Raw genomic sequence first — 15,833 nt, 5'->3', positions numbered from 1 at the left:
GTGAGAACAAAACACTTGAAAAACAACATCAGCTTTTTCAGTCATGTGGTTAGCGACTGCTTGTTTATTGTGATGAAAGACAGCATCAGAAACTGGAAATGTTTACAATAAATAGCAGCCTCCAGCTGCATCATTGTCCCTCTATGTTTTGCACTGTGATGTTAACACACTTGCATGCTCCTGGCTGAAGGATCGAGTGCATGTGTGCTGAGACTTTGTAGCTGTGTGTAAACATCACATTGCTTTCTGCTCACATGCTAACATGCTGTCCTGTATTCCTTTTGCAGCTTTTATCCATGACTCAGGATGACTACAAGCCGTCCGACGTTAGTATACCCTAGAATTCTCATTTCTGCCCACGTCAGTGATGGAAAGGGCACATAAATGGAATTAGCTCCTCTGAGTGTAGTTTAATGCTCTGTAAAATTTTCATACGTTTTTGAATACTATTTTGCAGAAATTATATCTGATTTATTGCTGTTAAAACATTGACTCATATAACATGAGCTCAAGTATAAACATATAAAATGTATTTAAACTTTTAAAAAGCCACATTGGAGGGCTTTTTCTCAAAAGGCATTCTGCTCTGCAGATATGCCTGCTCTATGATTTGAATAAGAAGTCTCACACGTCTGTGGACAGACGTGTATGTGTGTGTGTCTATGTTTATATGTATCTGCATAAATTAAAAATCGTAAAGCCAAAGAGACCAGAGGGAAAAAGTAGGAGAATGTATTTAGTGTATGAGATGCTACAACACGGGAGTTGCAGGATGCAGTGTCAGGGAGAGACCGTGGGGTTGTAGCTAACCTGAGACTTTGCTCGTCCCGAGGGCCATGCGGGGTGTGGGGCAAGTGGGATCAGGGCTGGGGTGGGAGGAGGGGGGAGGGCAGGCAGCAGCTCCAGGCCAGAACCCAGTCTGTCTGGAGATCCTGTAGCTGGAGGCAGGCCGGGAGCTGAGGCTGAAGGGAGACCAGAGCAGGCCCTAAGCCCTCTGCAGCCTTTCTAGGCTTCACGCTTCACACGGAGAGCAGGGGGCATGGCATGGGCGCAGCAGAAGTGGGCTGGCTCAGGTTTGCCTTGTCCTGTGTGACTCTGTGGGGCTGGGTTTGGAGGGCGAGCAGGGCTGTCTTGCTGGCAGGCATCACTGCCCACAGTGCTCAGCTTCCCCTTGGCTCTGCAGCGTCCAGTGTGCCCACCTAGCAGAGCAGAGGAGGGAGGTCTGTGTGGAAAACCAGAGCTGCTGTCCCACTTGCCTTGCCCCACGCCCCCGGCAGGGCCTGCTGGTGACCGTGAACGGCAACCCTGTGGACTACCACACCATCCACCCTAGCCTCCCGCTGGAGAACGGCCCCGCCAAGGCTGACCTGTACTCCACGCCTCAGTACCGCTGGGAGCCTGCCGCTGCCTCCCCTGGTAAGGAGCCTGTGGGACCGCGGCCTGCAGAACTCAGCATCTCTTGTCTTTGGTTTATCCTTCATCGGATGTGGTTCTCTTTCCTTTTGATCTCTAGGAGAGGTTTTTTCCTTCCACAGTCAGTCTGATGAAGCCCATTTCCTTAGATTCTGCCTAGATTTTGCCCCTATATCCTGCTCTGTGCATTCTGTCCTTGGTACAAAATAAGTGACCTAATGGAGGTAAGGGCTTCCCAAGTGGCACTCGGGGTAAAAAAAGAAAAAAAGAAAACAACTGCTTGCCAATGCAGGAGACCTAAGAGACACAGGTTCGATCCCTAGGTTGGGAAAATCCCCTGGAGAAGGGAATGGCAGCACACTCCAGTATTCTTGCCTGGAGAATCCCATGGATAGAGAAGCCTGGTGGGCTGTAGCCCATATGGTCTCAAAGAGTCAGACATGACTGAAGTGACTGAGCACAGTGGGAATGAACTTTGAAAAATAGAAGGTAAAATATTATTTTAAACAAGTCATCTTGTTTGCGGTGTTAAACCTATATGCATATTTGTGTTTTAGTCTTTTTGTAATTTGATTCCACTATTGCGGTCCATAGTTTTGCTGGTTAGTGTATGAATATTTTCTGGAAGAATTTTTTTTTGGCTAATAAGAAAACCAAGAGGCCCAAAACTTTGACTAGACCTTTCTCCCTTTTCCCTCAGTTTATCCTGTTGAAGCACTAGTGGTAAAGAATCCACCTGCCAATGCAGGAGATGAAAGAGATGTGGGTTTGATCCCAGAGTCAGGAAGATCCCCTGGAAGAGGAAATGGCACCCCATTCCAGTATTCTTGCAGAGAGAATCCCATGGACAAAAGAACCTGGTGGGCTACAGCCCATGGGTCACAAAGAGTCAGACACGACTGAACGACTTAGCACACAACAATCCTGTTGAAAGAGAGCTGCCTATTACTATAGAGGACAAATTTGTGCTTAGGGTTCTTATATGAAATTCACCTATGTGCATAAATTGTTACATAAAATAATCTGTCCCTCTAGAAAAGAAGGAGGAAGATGATGATGAGAAAGAAGAGTTTGAGGAGGAGCGGAGCAGGGAGGAGAAGAGGAGTGTCAAAGTGCACGCCATGGTGTCTGTGTTCCAGTTCATCATGAAGCAGAGCTACATCTGTGCCCTTATCGCCATGATGGTGCGTATGCGCCAGAGTCCTGACTTCTGCTTAGATTCCGCACCACACCTTCCTCTGTCCTTGGGATAACGTTAGCGCTGGCGGGATGGACAGTGCTCAAGCCCCGCTGGCTCCAAGCCCCACTGCCTCCTCCCACCAGCGTGACTTCCTCATCTTCCTGATATCTTGGCAGATAATGGCTGCTTCTGTTAATTTTTCATGGGATCTTTATACTATAGATTTCAAAACCATGTCCTCCTCTATGCCACTTAGCCTGATTTTAAATATTAATACCTGTCTCTCAAATTTAAAAGGACATGTTGGTAGTTTTTCTAAGAGGCTTTGAAGGTATTCACAGTTAACAAAGGCCAGTTTTATTTCTCTCAGATGATGAGGGTTATAGTCACATCTTGGATTTGAGTGAGACTATTCCATTTGATGGAGAAGGCAATGACACCCCACTCCAGCACTCTTGCCTGGAAAATCCCATGGATGGAGGAGCCTGGTAGGCTGCAATCCATGGGTCGCTAAGAGTCGGAGACAACTGAGCGACTTCACTTTCACTTTTCACTTTCACGCACTGGAGAAGGAAATTGCAACCCACTCCAGTGTGACTTCCCTGGTGGCTCAGTTTGAACTGGAACAAATGCTTACCAGACTGAGCACCAAGCACTGAGTCCCCAAGAGTGTTTTCCGGTTGTGACCATCTTCCCTGGAAGCTCCCCTCAGCAGCAGACTTTTAATCACAGCAGATCTCTTCTTTCTAGGGCAGTCCTAAGCAGCCCGGTCTGTTAGAATGATAGGCATCTTTATTCAAAAACACACAGTGCGAATATTCCATACCTTCAGATGATCCTAGAACTGCACACAAGAAAGAACATGAAGCAGATTCTACCCCCCAACAACCAAGGGTCGTATATGACTGAGGCCTTAAAAATGAGAGAAGTTTAACAAAACGTTCCCAATTTGTTTTCCTCCCTTTTTCATCCAAACAAGAATAGTGTACAGGGAAAAAAAATTCTCCTGAAATTACAATATCTGTGCAGATTACTCTCCTGGGTCATCCACACAAAAGTGGCAAGGTCAGATCTGAATTTCGTTCTGGGATAAAGGCATTAACTATTACTGACCTTTGATAACGCCAGGCTTCCCTGGTGGCTCAGTGGTAAAGAATCTGCCTGCAATGGAGGGGACCAGGGTTTGATCCTAGGTTGGGAAGATCCCCTGCAGAAGGGAATGACTACCCACCCTAGTATTCTTGCCTGGAAAATTCCATGGACAGAGGAGTCTGGAGGGCTACAGTTCTTGGGGTCACAAAAAGTCAGACACAACTGAGCGACTACCACTTTGATAGCACCATTTCCAAGGAATACTATTTTTCATGAAAATAATTCATGACTTAATAATAGCTGTCAGTTTCTCACTTAATTTTAATAAAAGCAGTTTTAATTTTAATTTCCATTTTTTAATTTCCATATGTTTTAAACAACAATTTTAAATAACTCTGTACTTAAAAAAACTAGCTTTGATTTAGGACACATTTGCAAGTTGCTGAGAGGAAGTATTTGTTCTGTGCTGACTTCATTCATTTATCTTATTTATCTCAATACTTATCTGCTTTCCAGAAGCAAAACAGACACAAAACCTTTCAGACTTTGCAATAACCCTTGAAATTTGTGATAGTCAGGAATACGATTGAACTCAGCCTCAACTAGAAAATATTTTTTAAAAATACGTTTATGTGTTTTTAATTGGAGGATAATTGCTTTACAACATTGTGTTGGTTTCTGCCATACATCAGCATGAATCAGCCGTAGGTATGCATATGTTCCCTCCCTCTTGAACTTCCCTCCCACCTGCCACCCCATCCCACCCTTCTAGATTGTCACAGAGGCCTTTTCACAGAAATTTGGTATTGAAGATTATGGTAAAAGAGTATAGATTTCTTGAGGTTAATGATATTCATAAGTCTGACTTTCTAGAATGTTCTGGAAGCTACCCTTTGAGATGTGTTCTAGGTCTGCCGGGGTTTGGTGTGACTGGAGGATGTCCTGCCCCCTACAGGACAGAAGCTGAGGCTGGGCTCTCTGTTAGCCTGGCTTTACTACTGGGGTGCAGACACCTTACACCTCCTCCTGCGATTCCCTGATTCCTATCACGTCTGTCTTCCCGATGGGTGGGCTAAGGGGACCCCTGAAGCCAGCTCATCTGCTGACCCTGTGGTCCCACAGCTTCCGTTTCTGAGCCCAGCTTGGCCACACTCACCCAGCACCCGGGAAAAATAGCCGACCCCAAGCTGATTTGGAAGAATGAAGGAGGAAGCACTTAGGGTTGCGTTTCATCCAGCAGATCCAGTGAAAAGGAAGACATCTGGGCTGGAGGGCAAAGGGCACAGAGTGAAGCCATCCGCACCCTCGCTTGACCCTCTTCCCTCCAGGAGGTTGAGGGCAGTGTCGGCTCACAGGGCAGCCTTTCTGCCTGCTTCGTCCCCTATGCAGCTGGGACGTTTCCCCCACAGTTTTACCATGATCCTCCTCCTAGTGTGAATGTCACTGAACTTTTCCTTGTAGACCACGTCTAACTCAGCAGAGTGGGAACTGTATCATGTACTGATTACCCCGCTTTCTCGCCCTCTCCCCCTGGAGGCCTGGAGCATCACCTACCACAGCTGGCTGACCTTCGTGCTGCTCATCTGGTCCTGCACTCTGTGGATGATCCGCAACCGGAGGAAGTATGCTATGATCAGCTCCCCCTTCATGGTTGTCTATGGAAACCTGCTGCTCATACTGCAGTACATATGGAGCTTTGAGCTCCCTGAGATTAAAAAGGTCCCAGGTTTCTTAGAAAAGAAGGAGCCGGGGGAGCTCGCCTCAAAGGTAAGGGGGCAGGGGAAAAAGGGGCAGGGCATTCAGACAAAACAATGGTAATCAAAACAGTCATATCCAAGCAGGAATGTGCAAAAGTAGGTTCCAAGTATTCAATGCTCCTTGAAATCATTATTTTTTTTTTCCCTTGCCCTCAAGAAAATGTTAATATAAATGTGTGGGCACTTAGAAAAACTACCCCTTCAGCTTCCAGAAAACAATGGGAGGATTCAGGGACTCTGTTTGCTGGGATGAAATGTTCTCTTCCCCCCATTTCTGTGGATGTCTTCAAAATAAGGAGAAACACTGTAGAAGTAACAGGGCTCATAGAAGAAATACATCTTCCTCTTCTACTTGTGCTGAGGTCCCAGGCAGGAAGGAGACCCCTGGCCCACGTCGGTTTCCAGCCCAGGTGGTCCTGTGCCTCTTCCTGGAGTGTCCCAGGCATGAAGGCACCCCTGGCACTGGACCGCACGCCAGCGTCCTCAGGAAGGGAGATTTAAAAGCTGGCGACTTTCAGATGCAATGTAGCGGGTGCCTGACTGTCTTGAGTGGATGGGCTTATGCAGCGTGCTCCCTCTGAAGGGCGGGGAAGCATAGTCGTGGTTGAACATGCTTACAATTCAGAGGCATGATGCTCTGATCCCTATTGTCTCCTTCCAGATTCTGTTCACCATCACATTCTGGCTGCTGCTGAGACAGCACCTCACAGAGCAGAAAGCTCTCCAAGAAAAGGAAGCTCTTCTGTCTGAGGTCAAAATCGGAAGTCAGGAAAGTGAAGAAAAAGGTAATTAGTGCGCGCAGTGTGACTGGAAGAAGGGCCCCAGAGGACATCCCTGGAGGTTCTGCCCCAGACCAGAGGGAGTCCAGGCGTGGATATGAGCGGATAGATGACCGCGTCCCAGGGCTGAATTCCTGCCCACATGGGTGTCCACTGGAGCTGCAGAAACCCTGGGTCATTTGATACACACAAAAGTGATCCCCACTGCAGGGCATTCCCTGGGTCCCCCAAGGTCACAGCTTCTTGAGAGTTAGTACCAAGAGAATGACTCAGATCTCCCAAATTCAAATCCTCTCGCCTTTTCAAAAACGAATGTACCACAAAGTCAAAAAAAAAAGGAAGATGATGTTTTGATGATCACTTCTGTAGTTTTAGACCCCATTCCATGGGTCAAATGAGAGTCAAAAACCAACTCATCTTTTTCTTATAGTTTCTCATTTAGACCTAAACATTGGTTGTTTTTCAGCAACAAAAGTCTTTAATGTTTGAATCTTGACTATTTGAGTTTGGATGTCTGTTAACACAGTGATTAAATTCACCAGTTACTTTATGTAAAGAACAGTTCATTTAAGAACAACAGTTACTCTGACCTCTCACCCCATGTGCATTCCCCTCACTCTGTCGATCTCCTGGTCATTTGAATAAGTTATTCAAATGATAGGTCACCTTAGGACCACAAAGATGAGTCCTATATGTTAGCAAATTTTAAAGTAAGACCAAATAAGCTTTTACTTCCAATGCATAAAACTATTTTAAATTTAGTTAAATTATAATTAGTCCTGAAACCTAATTTAAATTATATTTGGCTTCCACTCAATTTTTTCATTCTATAAAATCATACTTTCTGGTTAACAGTATTACCAATAACTCAGATTCAATAAAAGACTGCTAGAGGCACACTGCAGTCAGAATCTGAAATTGTCAGAGTTAGTTCGGTTTGTGTTATTGTTGTCTGTTTATTTCTCTTGATCCTACAGTAATTATAACTATTGGACAATGCAAGTGAAATAGGTATTATGAAAAGCTGTATAAAAGTATAACAAAATGTGTTTCTTTTATGTTTCAGGGAGGTTAGGAAAGTGGACTATGATTAGTTCTATAAATTCTGCCTTGTTTATTAGAACTGTCTAAAATTATTTTAAATCATATGGTAATTTCCAAAGTGTGTGGCACCCACCTCACATGGGTAAGAGTGTGTGGTTCTGGTCCAGAGACCAGCTGCTCGTAACAGCAGGGTCTTCTGTCTTGAAGATGATGAACAGGACTTACAGGTGGACAGGGAGGCTCAGGAGAAGGAGGAAGAAGAGGAGCCGAAGGAGGAGCAGCAGGAGCGGAGAGAGGAAGAGGAAGAGGAAGAAGCAGACGAGCAGGACGTGATGAAGGTGCTAGGGAACCTGGTGGTGGCCCTGTTCATCAAGTACTGGATCTACGTCTGCGGGGGGATGTTCTTCTTCGTCAGCTTCGAGGGTAAAATCGTGATGTACAAGATCATCTACATGGTGCTCTTCCTCTTCTGTGTGGCCCTGTATCAGGTGGGTTGCCATCCTTGCGTCTGTCCAGGGGTATGCCTGAGCTTCCTTCGGTGAGGCTCTGAGTTACTGTGACCTCACGAACACATCATATAAAGGGGTCAATGAGATTCAAACATTACAGGCCAGGAATCCTAAAGTGAGGAGTGAGCCCCTTCCACCTGTTCACTAATATGAATTGTTAGGTTCTTAAAAAGTCAGAAAATTGGTTAGGGTGGCTTCCTTGTCTTGTACAGATGAAGGGATAAAGAAGATGTGGTATATTTATACAACGTAATATTACTTAACCATAAAAAGAATGAAATAGTGCCATTGGCAGCAACATAGATGGACCTAGATATTATCATACTAAGTGAAGTAAATCAGACAGAGAAAGACAAATACCATAGGATATCACTTACAGGTGGAATCTAAAATACAGCACAAATTAACGTATTTCCAAAACAGAAACAGACCTACAGACATAGAGAACAGACTTATAGTTAACCTAAAGGGAAAGTGGGAGTAGGGATAAAATTGGAATTTGAGATGAACATATACATACTACTGTCTATAAAAGAGATAAACAAAGACCTACAGAATAACATAGGGAACTATACCCAGATTTTGTAATAACCTATAAAAAAAAAGAATCTATACATATATTATATATCTAATACCTACAGCTGAATCACTTTGCTATACATCTGAAACTAACACAACGTGCGTGCGTGCCAAGTTGCTTTGGTTGTGTCTGACTGTGACCCTAATGACTGTAGCCGCCAGGCTCCTCTGTCCGTGGGATTCTCCAGGCAAGAATACTGGAGTGGGTTGCCATTTCCTCCTCCAGGGGATCTTCCTGATCCAGGGATCAAACCCACATCTCCTGTATTGGCAGACAGGTTCTTTACCATCTGAGCCACAAGGGAAGCCCTCAGATTCCAATCTACGTTGTCCCAACTCTATGAGCAGGATGGCCTCAAAAACTGAAAATGAACTTGACTTTGCTTTCAGACATGTGTGAATGGAATCACCTGTTTTTGTTGAATGGAGCAGGTATTTTTGTGCGTTTTCCGCTAACATGCTTCTTCCTCGTTTGCTGTTCACCCTCTGACTCACAGGTGCACTATGAATGGTGGAGGCGGATCCTGAAGTACTTTTGGATGTCGGTGGTTATCTACACGATGCTGGTGCTTATCTTTATATACACATATCAGTTTGAAAACTTCCCAGGCTTGTGGCAAAACATGACCGGACTGAAAAAAGAAAAGTAAGTAACTGTGCTGGAGAGCAGGGTGGAAAGTGACCCACCGGGTGAAGTCGAGAGGGCGTGTTGTTCCAAACACCTTGCCAGGAAGGAGGTTTTAGTAAAACCTGACGTCATCACTGGCTGTGAGTTCCTCCAGAACAGAGCTCATTGGTCTTGGTTTTTTGGGCTTCTCATGACCTAGGCCTGAGCTTTTGACACATAATAGGTACTCAGTACTCAGTGGAGAAGGCAATGGCACCCCACTCCAGCACTCTTGCCTGGAAAATCCCATGGACGGAGGAGCCTGGTGGGCTGCAGTCCATGCGCTCGCTAGGAGTCGGACACGACTGAGCGACTTCACTTTCACTTTTCACTCTCATGCATTGGAGAAGGAAATGGCAACCCACTCCAGTGTTCTTGCCTGGAGAATCCTAGGGACGGGGGAGCCTGGTGGGCTGCCATCTATGGAGTCGCACAGAGTTGGACATGACTGAAGTGACTCAGCAGCAGCAGCAGCAGCAGGTACTCAGTAAGAATTGACTGGAAAGTAAATTCTCAGCCCCTTATTAATGAAATGGCTTTTTCTAGTGTTTCATGTGAAGCTCCCCTGCCTGGCTCCTTACAGTCATGTGGTCTCCCTTCCTAACCAGAGGCTTGTAACACAGAGCATCAGCCTCCCTCCCTGATGGAGCTGGTGCTGAGATTCTAAGGAGTTGTTGTTCAGTTGCTCAGTTGTGTCTGACTCTTTGCAACCCCCTGGACTGCAGCATGCCAGGCTTCCCTGTCCTTCACCATCTCCCGGAGTTTGCTCAAACTCATGCCCATTGAATCGGTGATGCCATCCAACCATCTCATCCTCTCTCATCCCCGTCTCCTCCTGCCCTCAATCTTTCCCAGCCTCAAGGTCTTTTTCATTGAGTTGGGGCTTCCCATCAGGTGGCCAAAGACTTGAAGCTTCAGCTTCAGCATCAGTCCTTTCCATGAATATTCAGGGATGATTTCCTTTAGGATTGACTGGTTTATCCCCTTGCTGTTCAAGGAACTCTCAAGGAGTGGTTGGCCATGGAAACTAGCAGTGATGGTCTCTTTCTCATGCATGAAATAGACAGGACTCCAGCCTTTTCTACTCTGTTCCTCTAAACTTCCTAAATTCCTTTGGAAATCAAACCAGGACTGGGCATAGAGCTAAGTGTCCAGAGGAGGGGGCATAGAGCCAAATGTCCAGAGGAGGAAGCATAGAGCTGAGCACCTTGCCTGAGCCAGACACTCTTGTGCACCTGAATATCAACTGGAAGCCAGAGGGAGTCTGAGTCCAGTGGAGTTTACATTCTAGGACAGGAGACAAACCAAAAAACCTACTTTATGTGAAATAAATTACAAACTGACACATCTGTGAAGAAAATGAAAACAAGCCGAGGTAGTGAACAATGGGGACACAATAGCTAGAGATGGAGTGGTTCAGGCAGGCTTCCCGGAGGAGGTGTCATTTTTAATTTTTTGGCTGCAGCACTTGGCATGTGGAATCTTGGTTCCCTGACCAGCCGGATTTCCCATGCTCTCGGCAGTAAAAGTGCCGAGTCTTAACCACTGTACCACCAGGGAAGTCCCAGGAGATGTCATTTAAACTCTTGAAGAATAAGAAGGAGCTTGTCTTTAGAAAACTGGGTTGGGAGCTGAGAGCTGGAAGAACATTCCAGGAAAAGAGGACAGCAAATGCAAAGGGCCTGTGGCGGGACAGGGTTTAGTGAGTGTGCTGAACAGCAGGCAGGCTCCCCTGCAGGGAGGGTGGAGGTCAGCCAGGCGCCTGGAGCTGCAGGGATCCTAGGTGATGATGGTTTGTGTCTCATTCTCGGTGAAATGTCAAGTCTTTAAAGCACCCTTGACTGGCAGAGAAAGCAGTGATGTGTGGGGGCAGGAATAGACACAGCCAGGTGGCCAGCCAGCAGTGGTGGCAGGGGAGGTCCTGTGATCGAGGATGGCGGCCTCACCTAGAATAGGAGGCACCAGAGAGGAAACAAGAGCACAGATTCAGGAGATGAGGGTGAAGGGATGTGGATGGTGAAGACAGGAAAGTGTGTTGGGGGAGGGGATGTCCTGACTTGGGCATTTTGCACAAGGTGGACGGTTGTGCCGGGGAAGACCAGGGTGGGGAGTGGGCGAGAACAGCTTAGCTGCTTCAGGAATATGGGGAAACGGAGACTTCTGTCTTGAAAATGTTCAGTATGAAATCACAGAGAAATAGCTGAATTCTGGTGGACATTTGGGTGCGAGAGCCCGCCAGGGAAACCCAACCTGTTTCACAGGCTGGAGGACCTTGGCCTGAAGCAGTTCACGGTGGCCGAGCTGTTCACGCGCATCTTCATCCCCACCTCCTTCCTCCTGGTCTGCATCCTGCACCTGCACTACTTCCACGACCGATTCCTGGAGCTCACCGACCTGAAGTCCATCCCCAGCAAGGAGGACAGCGCTGTCTATAGGTGAGCGCATGCAAGCTCAGCCAGACCCTCCCGTCCTCTCACTGAGAATCTCACCCTGTACTTGCCATGACAGTCAGCCTCTGAGTGGGAAAAAATGAGAAAAAATGTGGAGTATTTGATTGCACTTTATGAAATAGTAGGTAGTGCTTTGGGTTTCCTAGGTGGTGCTCGTGGTAAAGAACCTGCCTGCCAGTGCGGGAGACATAAGAGACAAAAGTTTGATCCCTGGGTCAGGAAGATTCCCTGGAGTAGGAAATGGGAACCCAATCCAGTATCCTTGCCTGGAGAATCCCATGGACAGAGGAGCCTGGTGGGCTACAGTCCATGGGGTCGCAGAGTTGGACATGACTGATCAACTTAGCATGCACGCGGGTAGTGATTTGTGACATTTCATGGGTGATCTTAACAGGCGTGTGAGTTGGTCCAGAGGAGCTGTGCAGACTGAGGTTCCTTTGCGGTGGCAATGTGTCTTTCGTATCCGGGGTGGTGGGGTGTTTTTAGAACGTTTACAGAATCTGGCTAAATTCAGAGGGTGACTTTTCTGTTGCACTGACAGGTAGTAAGGAAGTCTCTATGAGTGAAAGCGGAGTACAGAATTCTCCCTTCTGTTTCGGGAAGGAAGGACCTCAGCTGAAAGGTTCTGCCGTCTGCGAGTAACCAGAGTAACATTTAAGGAAAGAGCGAAGGCAGTGTTTTCTGCCACCAGTTCATTGTTGCTGTCTTCCATCAATAAATACGAATACAAAGTGTTTCCAAGTAGCTGATGGGATCTGTCTCGCCCTGGCCATGTGTGTGGAGCCACAGTCGGTCAGCACACATCCATAGGCCTGCTCCATCTCAGGAACATTACAGGCATTTGTCTAATTAGCCTTGATACAGATTTTCCTCTCTGCTTCACATAATAGCCTGTGATTCAGCTTCTGGAAAACCCTTGTTGCGTAGATGAGGGAGCAAAGTGCTGCCTTCAGAGGAACAGACACCACAGGTGAAAATTCCCGAGCCCCTTCTCAAGGGAAACAGTGAGTCCACGGAAAGAAGATGAAGCAGTAATTCATTAGGCACAGTTCACGAAATGTCAGACTGTGAACATTCTGCTGTGCTGGGGGTGGTCGTTCTTCGGTCACCCAGTCATGTCCGACTCTTTGTGACCCCATGGACTGCAGCACGCCAGGCTTCCTTCCTTCACTTTCTCCCAGAGTTTGCTCAACTCATGTCCATTGAGTCGGTGATGCCATCCAATCATCTCATCCTCTGTCACCCGCTTCTCCTCTACCCTCAATCTTTCCCAGCATCAGGGTCTTTTCCAATGAGTCACCTCTTCACATCAGGTGGCCAAAGTCTTGGAGCTTCAGCAGTCCTTCCAATGAATATTCAAGGTTGATTTCCCTTAAGATTGACTGGTGGAATTATGGAAAACTGAATGTGTTGAACAGGGTTTCCTTAAGTATGTAAACGTGATTTAATTATGTGGCTTCTGAAAAAGGATAGCAGGATGTGTCCTCCTGTTTTCCTCTACTGTCCAGCCAGCCCATAACCCCCTCACCTGGCTGGACAGGATGGAGGCCCTGTGGTCTGGTCAGTCTGAGGCCATGGCTGGCCCTCCTCTGGCCAAGGCTCAGCCCCTAGCACCCCCTGAACTGTTACTTTTCCAAGAGAATGTAAAGGGCGAGGCAAGAATGAGTAATGTCAGCAGTATGCATGGTTTCGGGTCATGGGATTTCATTTTTGGTTCTGTGAAAAGAGGAGTTCAAAGGACTCATCCAAGTTTGGTATTTAGGGATTTCATGCAGGAGTTTCATATAAAAGGCCCCAAATTTCTACCTGGAGCATGGGGCGTGTATCCCATCTTTTTCACAACTCTTTTCCATTGTAGTGTTTTCCTTACTAGTGATTTTTAGTCCCTAGGACCCTAGTAAGTCAAAATGATGAAGAAAGAGGTCTTTTCAGAATTGGATTGACTGTCATGCTTTGCCTTCTCTGTTCCTTCCCCCTTAGTAAATGCTACAACAACAACAAAAAAAAAAACAAAAAAACAAAAATCCCAAATTAGGAATGATCAGTGCATTTTATCCCTTGCATTGATTTTCGTCCTGTTGTTTCTATGAACAGCCGGCTGTCCTTTGCCTGTTTTGTCTGTTGTTTGTGTGGATTGTGTCTGCCCTGTAGGCGAGTGTCATTTGTGTCTGAAGCAGAATTCATCATGTTGAGCCTTCTAGAATTTATAGTTAGCATTAGGAAAAATTTTATGAGAAATTATTATTATTTCTAGGCAGGCATTGTCAGGAATATCATTTCCCTTATATATTGATAAAATAGACACTATAACATAATTACAACATAATTATTATGTAATAAACACTTAATAGTAAGATACTGAATGTCCTTTCCTTATTTAAATATCTGTGACTGCCATGTGTCAATAATTTGCTTTAGAAGGTACTGTGACGCGTACAGAAATAGAATGACTTTTTTAAACTTTAACTTCAGAAAAACCTCAGAAAACAGTATCTTGAATACGGATACTCAAAGGATTTTATTTTTTTAATTCTGGAGAAGGACCAAGAATTAATGTTTTACGTGGTATTTTATTTGATAAGTGCACTCTGGATATTTAAACCTTACAGGTATCTGACCAGCCGTGTGATTCTTTGCGGGAGGGAGGGAGGAAGAGGCTGTTTCTGTCACGTGTTTCAAACCTGACTCTGTCTGACTTCATGGTGCTGCCGATGCTCGCTGTGTGGACACCTTGCAGTGCATGAAAGGTGTTGCTGACACGCCTGGTGATGCCGAGCTCGCAGGGCGCCGTCAGCTCCTTCTCTCTGGCTAACACTCTCCTCTTTCTCTCCGACTGTCTCCCCGCTGCCGCCTTGTGCTTCCCGCGTAGCCATGCCAAGGTCAATGGGCGTGTGTATCTGATAATAAATAGGTGGGTACTTCAACGTTTTCTCTCTTGGCTCCTTTTTCAAATGGTCTCTGGGGGTGTTAAGCACTTTCTTAGCTTGTAAATGAAACTGACATCATCAGACAGTGGACATGGCCTCCAGGTATGCTATGGATGTCTTTTGCAAACCCAACCATTCAGTGTTTGGACTGAATGGTGCTGCTGAGTGGACTGAGAGGCGGCCGAGGGTCTTCAGCTGGCACTCGGCATTGGTCACTTTGGTAGAATTAGTCCTGGGCTTGCCTGCGAGCCCACATCCCTCCTGAACACATAATCAAGAGCTCAGCTCAAGAACCAGCTGCTCCACAAATCACCCATCTCTGCCGAGTTCCTGCTGAGTGTACCGGCCCTTCCTCTGAGTTCCCGGAGCACTTTCTCTTTGCTGCCGCCTCCCAACATTGGCCTTCAGCCCCATCTGCCTGCCTGTCTTATCTCCCCTGCCCGCCACCTCTGGCCCTCAGGCCCTGGGTCCCTTGTACAATCCACCGCAGGGCCAACATCTCACCTACCGTGGGGGTTTAACTGCTAGTGGATATGCCTGAATGAAGTGATAATAGGCACAACAATCTATGGTTAAGAGAAAATTAAAACACCAATTTCTTCAAGTATACATCTACTTAAAAGAGCATCATATAGAAGGATGGTATTTTACATGACAGATTTCACAATATATTTGCCTTCTGCAAAAAAAAAAAAAATGCCAAGTTGGGCAGCGTGCCTTAGACGCACATCACCCAGGCGGGGAGATAACACCTGCTCATAACCACAGGTAACAAAGGGTGAGCTCTGACACCTGCTGTGTGTGGAGTTAGCCTCAAGTGCCCAAAAGAGAAGAGTGTTCAGGTCTAATTCACCAAAGCTCTTCTTACTTTATTGGGAGAATTTAACTATCCACTCCTATAACTTCACGTCCTAAGTAGTCAAGTCAGTAATTTAGGTAGTAGAAGCATGTATTTTGCAATAAATCCACTTAACAAAATAACTCTTGGAAAGATTTGTAGGTTTTCTACTCCACTCGCTTTCCTCTTAAGAGGAATGCTGAGGCTGATAACCAAGTAGCAGACCCGAGGAGGCAGCACGTCTAGAAAAAGGTGTAAAAACTTAGTGCATCTCTGTGGAGATCTCTATGGAAGAGGAACGAGGGGCTCCCTTTGGGGCTGGTTTTGGGGGCAACCTGAGAGAGAAATGTCAACCTCAAGTTTTTAGCTGCCAGCTAGAGAAGTAAGCTACAGACTTGAAGCATAAATCTTGAGCAGCCATATCAGTCTTATCCCTCTTAACATAAAGAACCACACTATATCTGTCTCTCTCCCTCTGTGTTTCTGATAAAGTCTTGACCATGTGCTTTAAGAGGAGGTGGCTGGGGCGCCCAAGAGGCAGGAGTGGTTTGATGGGCTCTGACCACTGATACACTCAGCCTTCCATATCCATGGTTTC

At 46.2% G+C, this 15,833-nt stretch overlaps 1 protein-coding gene across 1 annotated transcript in view; it reads left to right on the top strand.

The window, feature by feature from the left end:
• Positions 1–15,833, top strand: part of PIEZO2 (piezo type mechanosensitive ion channel component 2) — a 252,170-nt gene that overhangs the window by 174,330 nt on the left and 62,007 nt on the right. The window contains exons 10-17 of the mRNA XM_055559293.1: positions 288–326; positions 1,278–1,416; positions 2,449–2,597; positions 5,222–5,452; positions 6,104–6,227; positions 7,473–7,753; positions 8,851–8,999; positions 11,282–11,455. Of these exons, the coding sequence (XP_055415268.1) occupies positions 288–326; positions 1,278–1,416; positions 2,449–2,597; positions 5,222–5,452; positions 6,104–6,227; positions 7,473–7,753; positions 8,851–8,999; positions 11,282–11,455 (1,286 nt within the window). The remainder of the gene's footprint in view (positions 1–287; positions 327–1,277; positions 1,417–2,448; positions 2,598–5,221; positions 5,453–6,103; positions 6,228–7,472; positions 7,754–8,850; positions 9,000–11,281; positions 11,456–15,833) is intronic.

This window comes from Bubalus kerabau, chromosome 21 (assembly GCF_029407905.1).
Source record: "Bubalus kerabau isolate K-KA32 ecotype Philippines breed swamp buffalo chromosome 21, PCC_UOA_SB_1v2, whole genome shotgun sequence".
Taxonomy (NCBI): domain Eukaryota; kingdom Metazoa; phylum Chordata; class Mammalia; order Artiodactyla; family Bovidae; genus Bubalus; species Bubalus kerabau.
The sequence above is the reverse complement of the archived record's forward strand: the minus strand, read 5'-3'. Positions and strand labels throughout refer to the sequence as shown.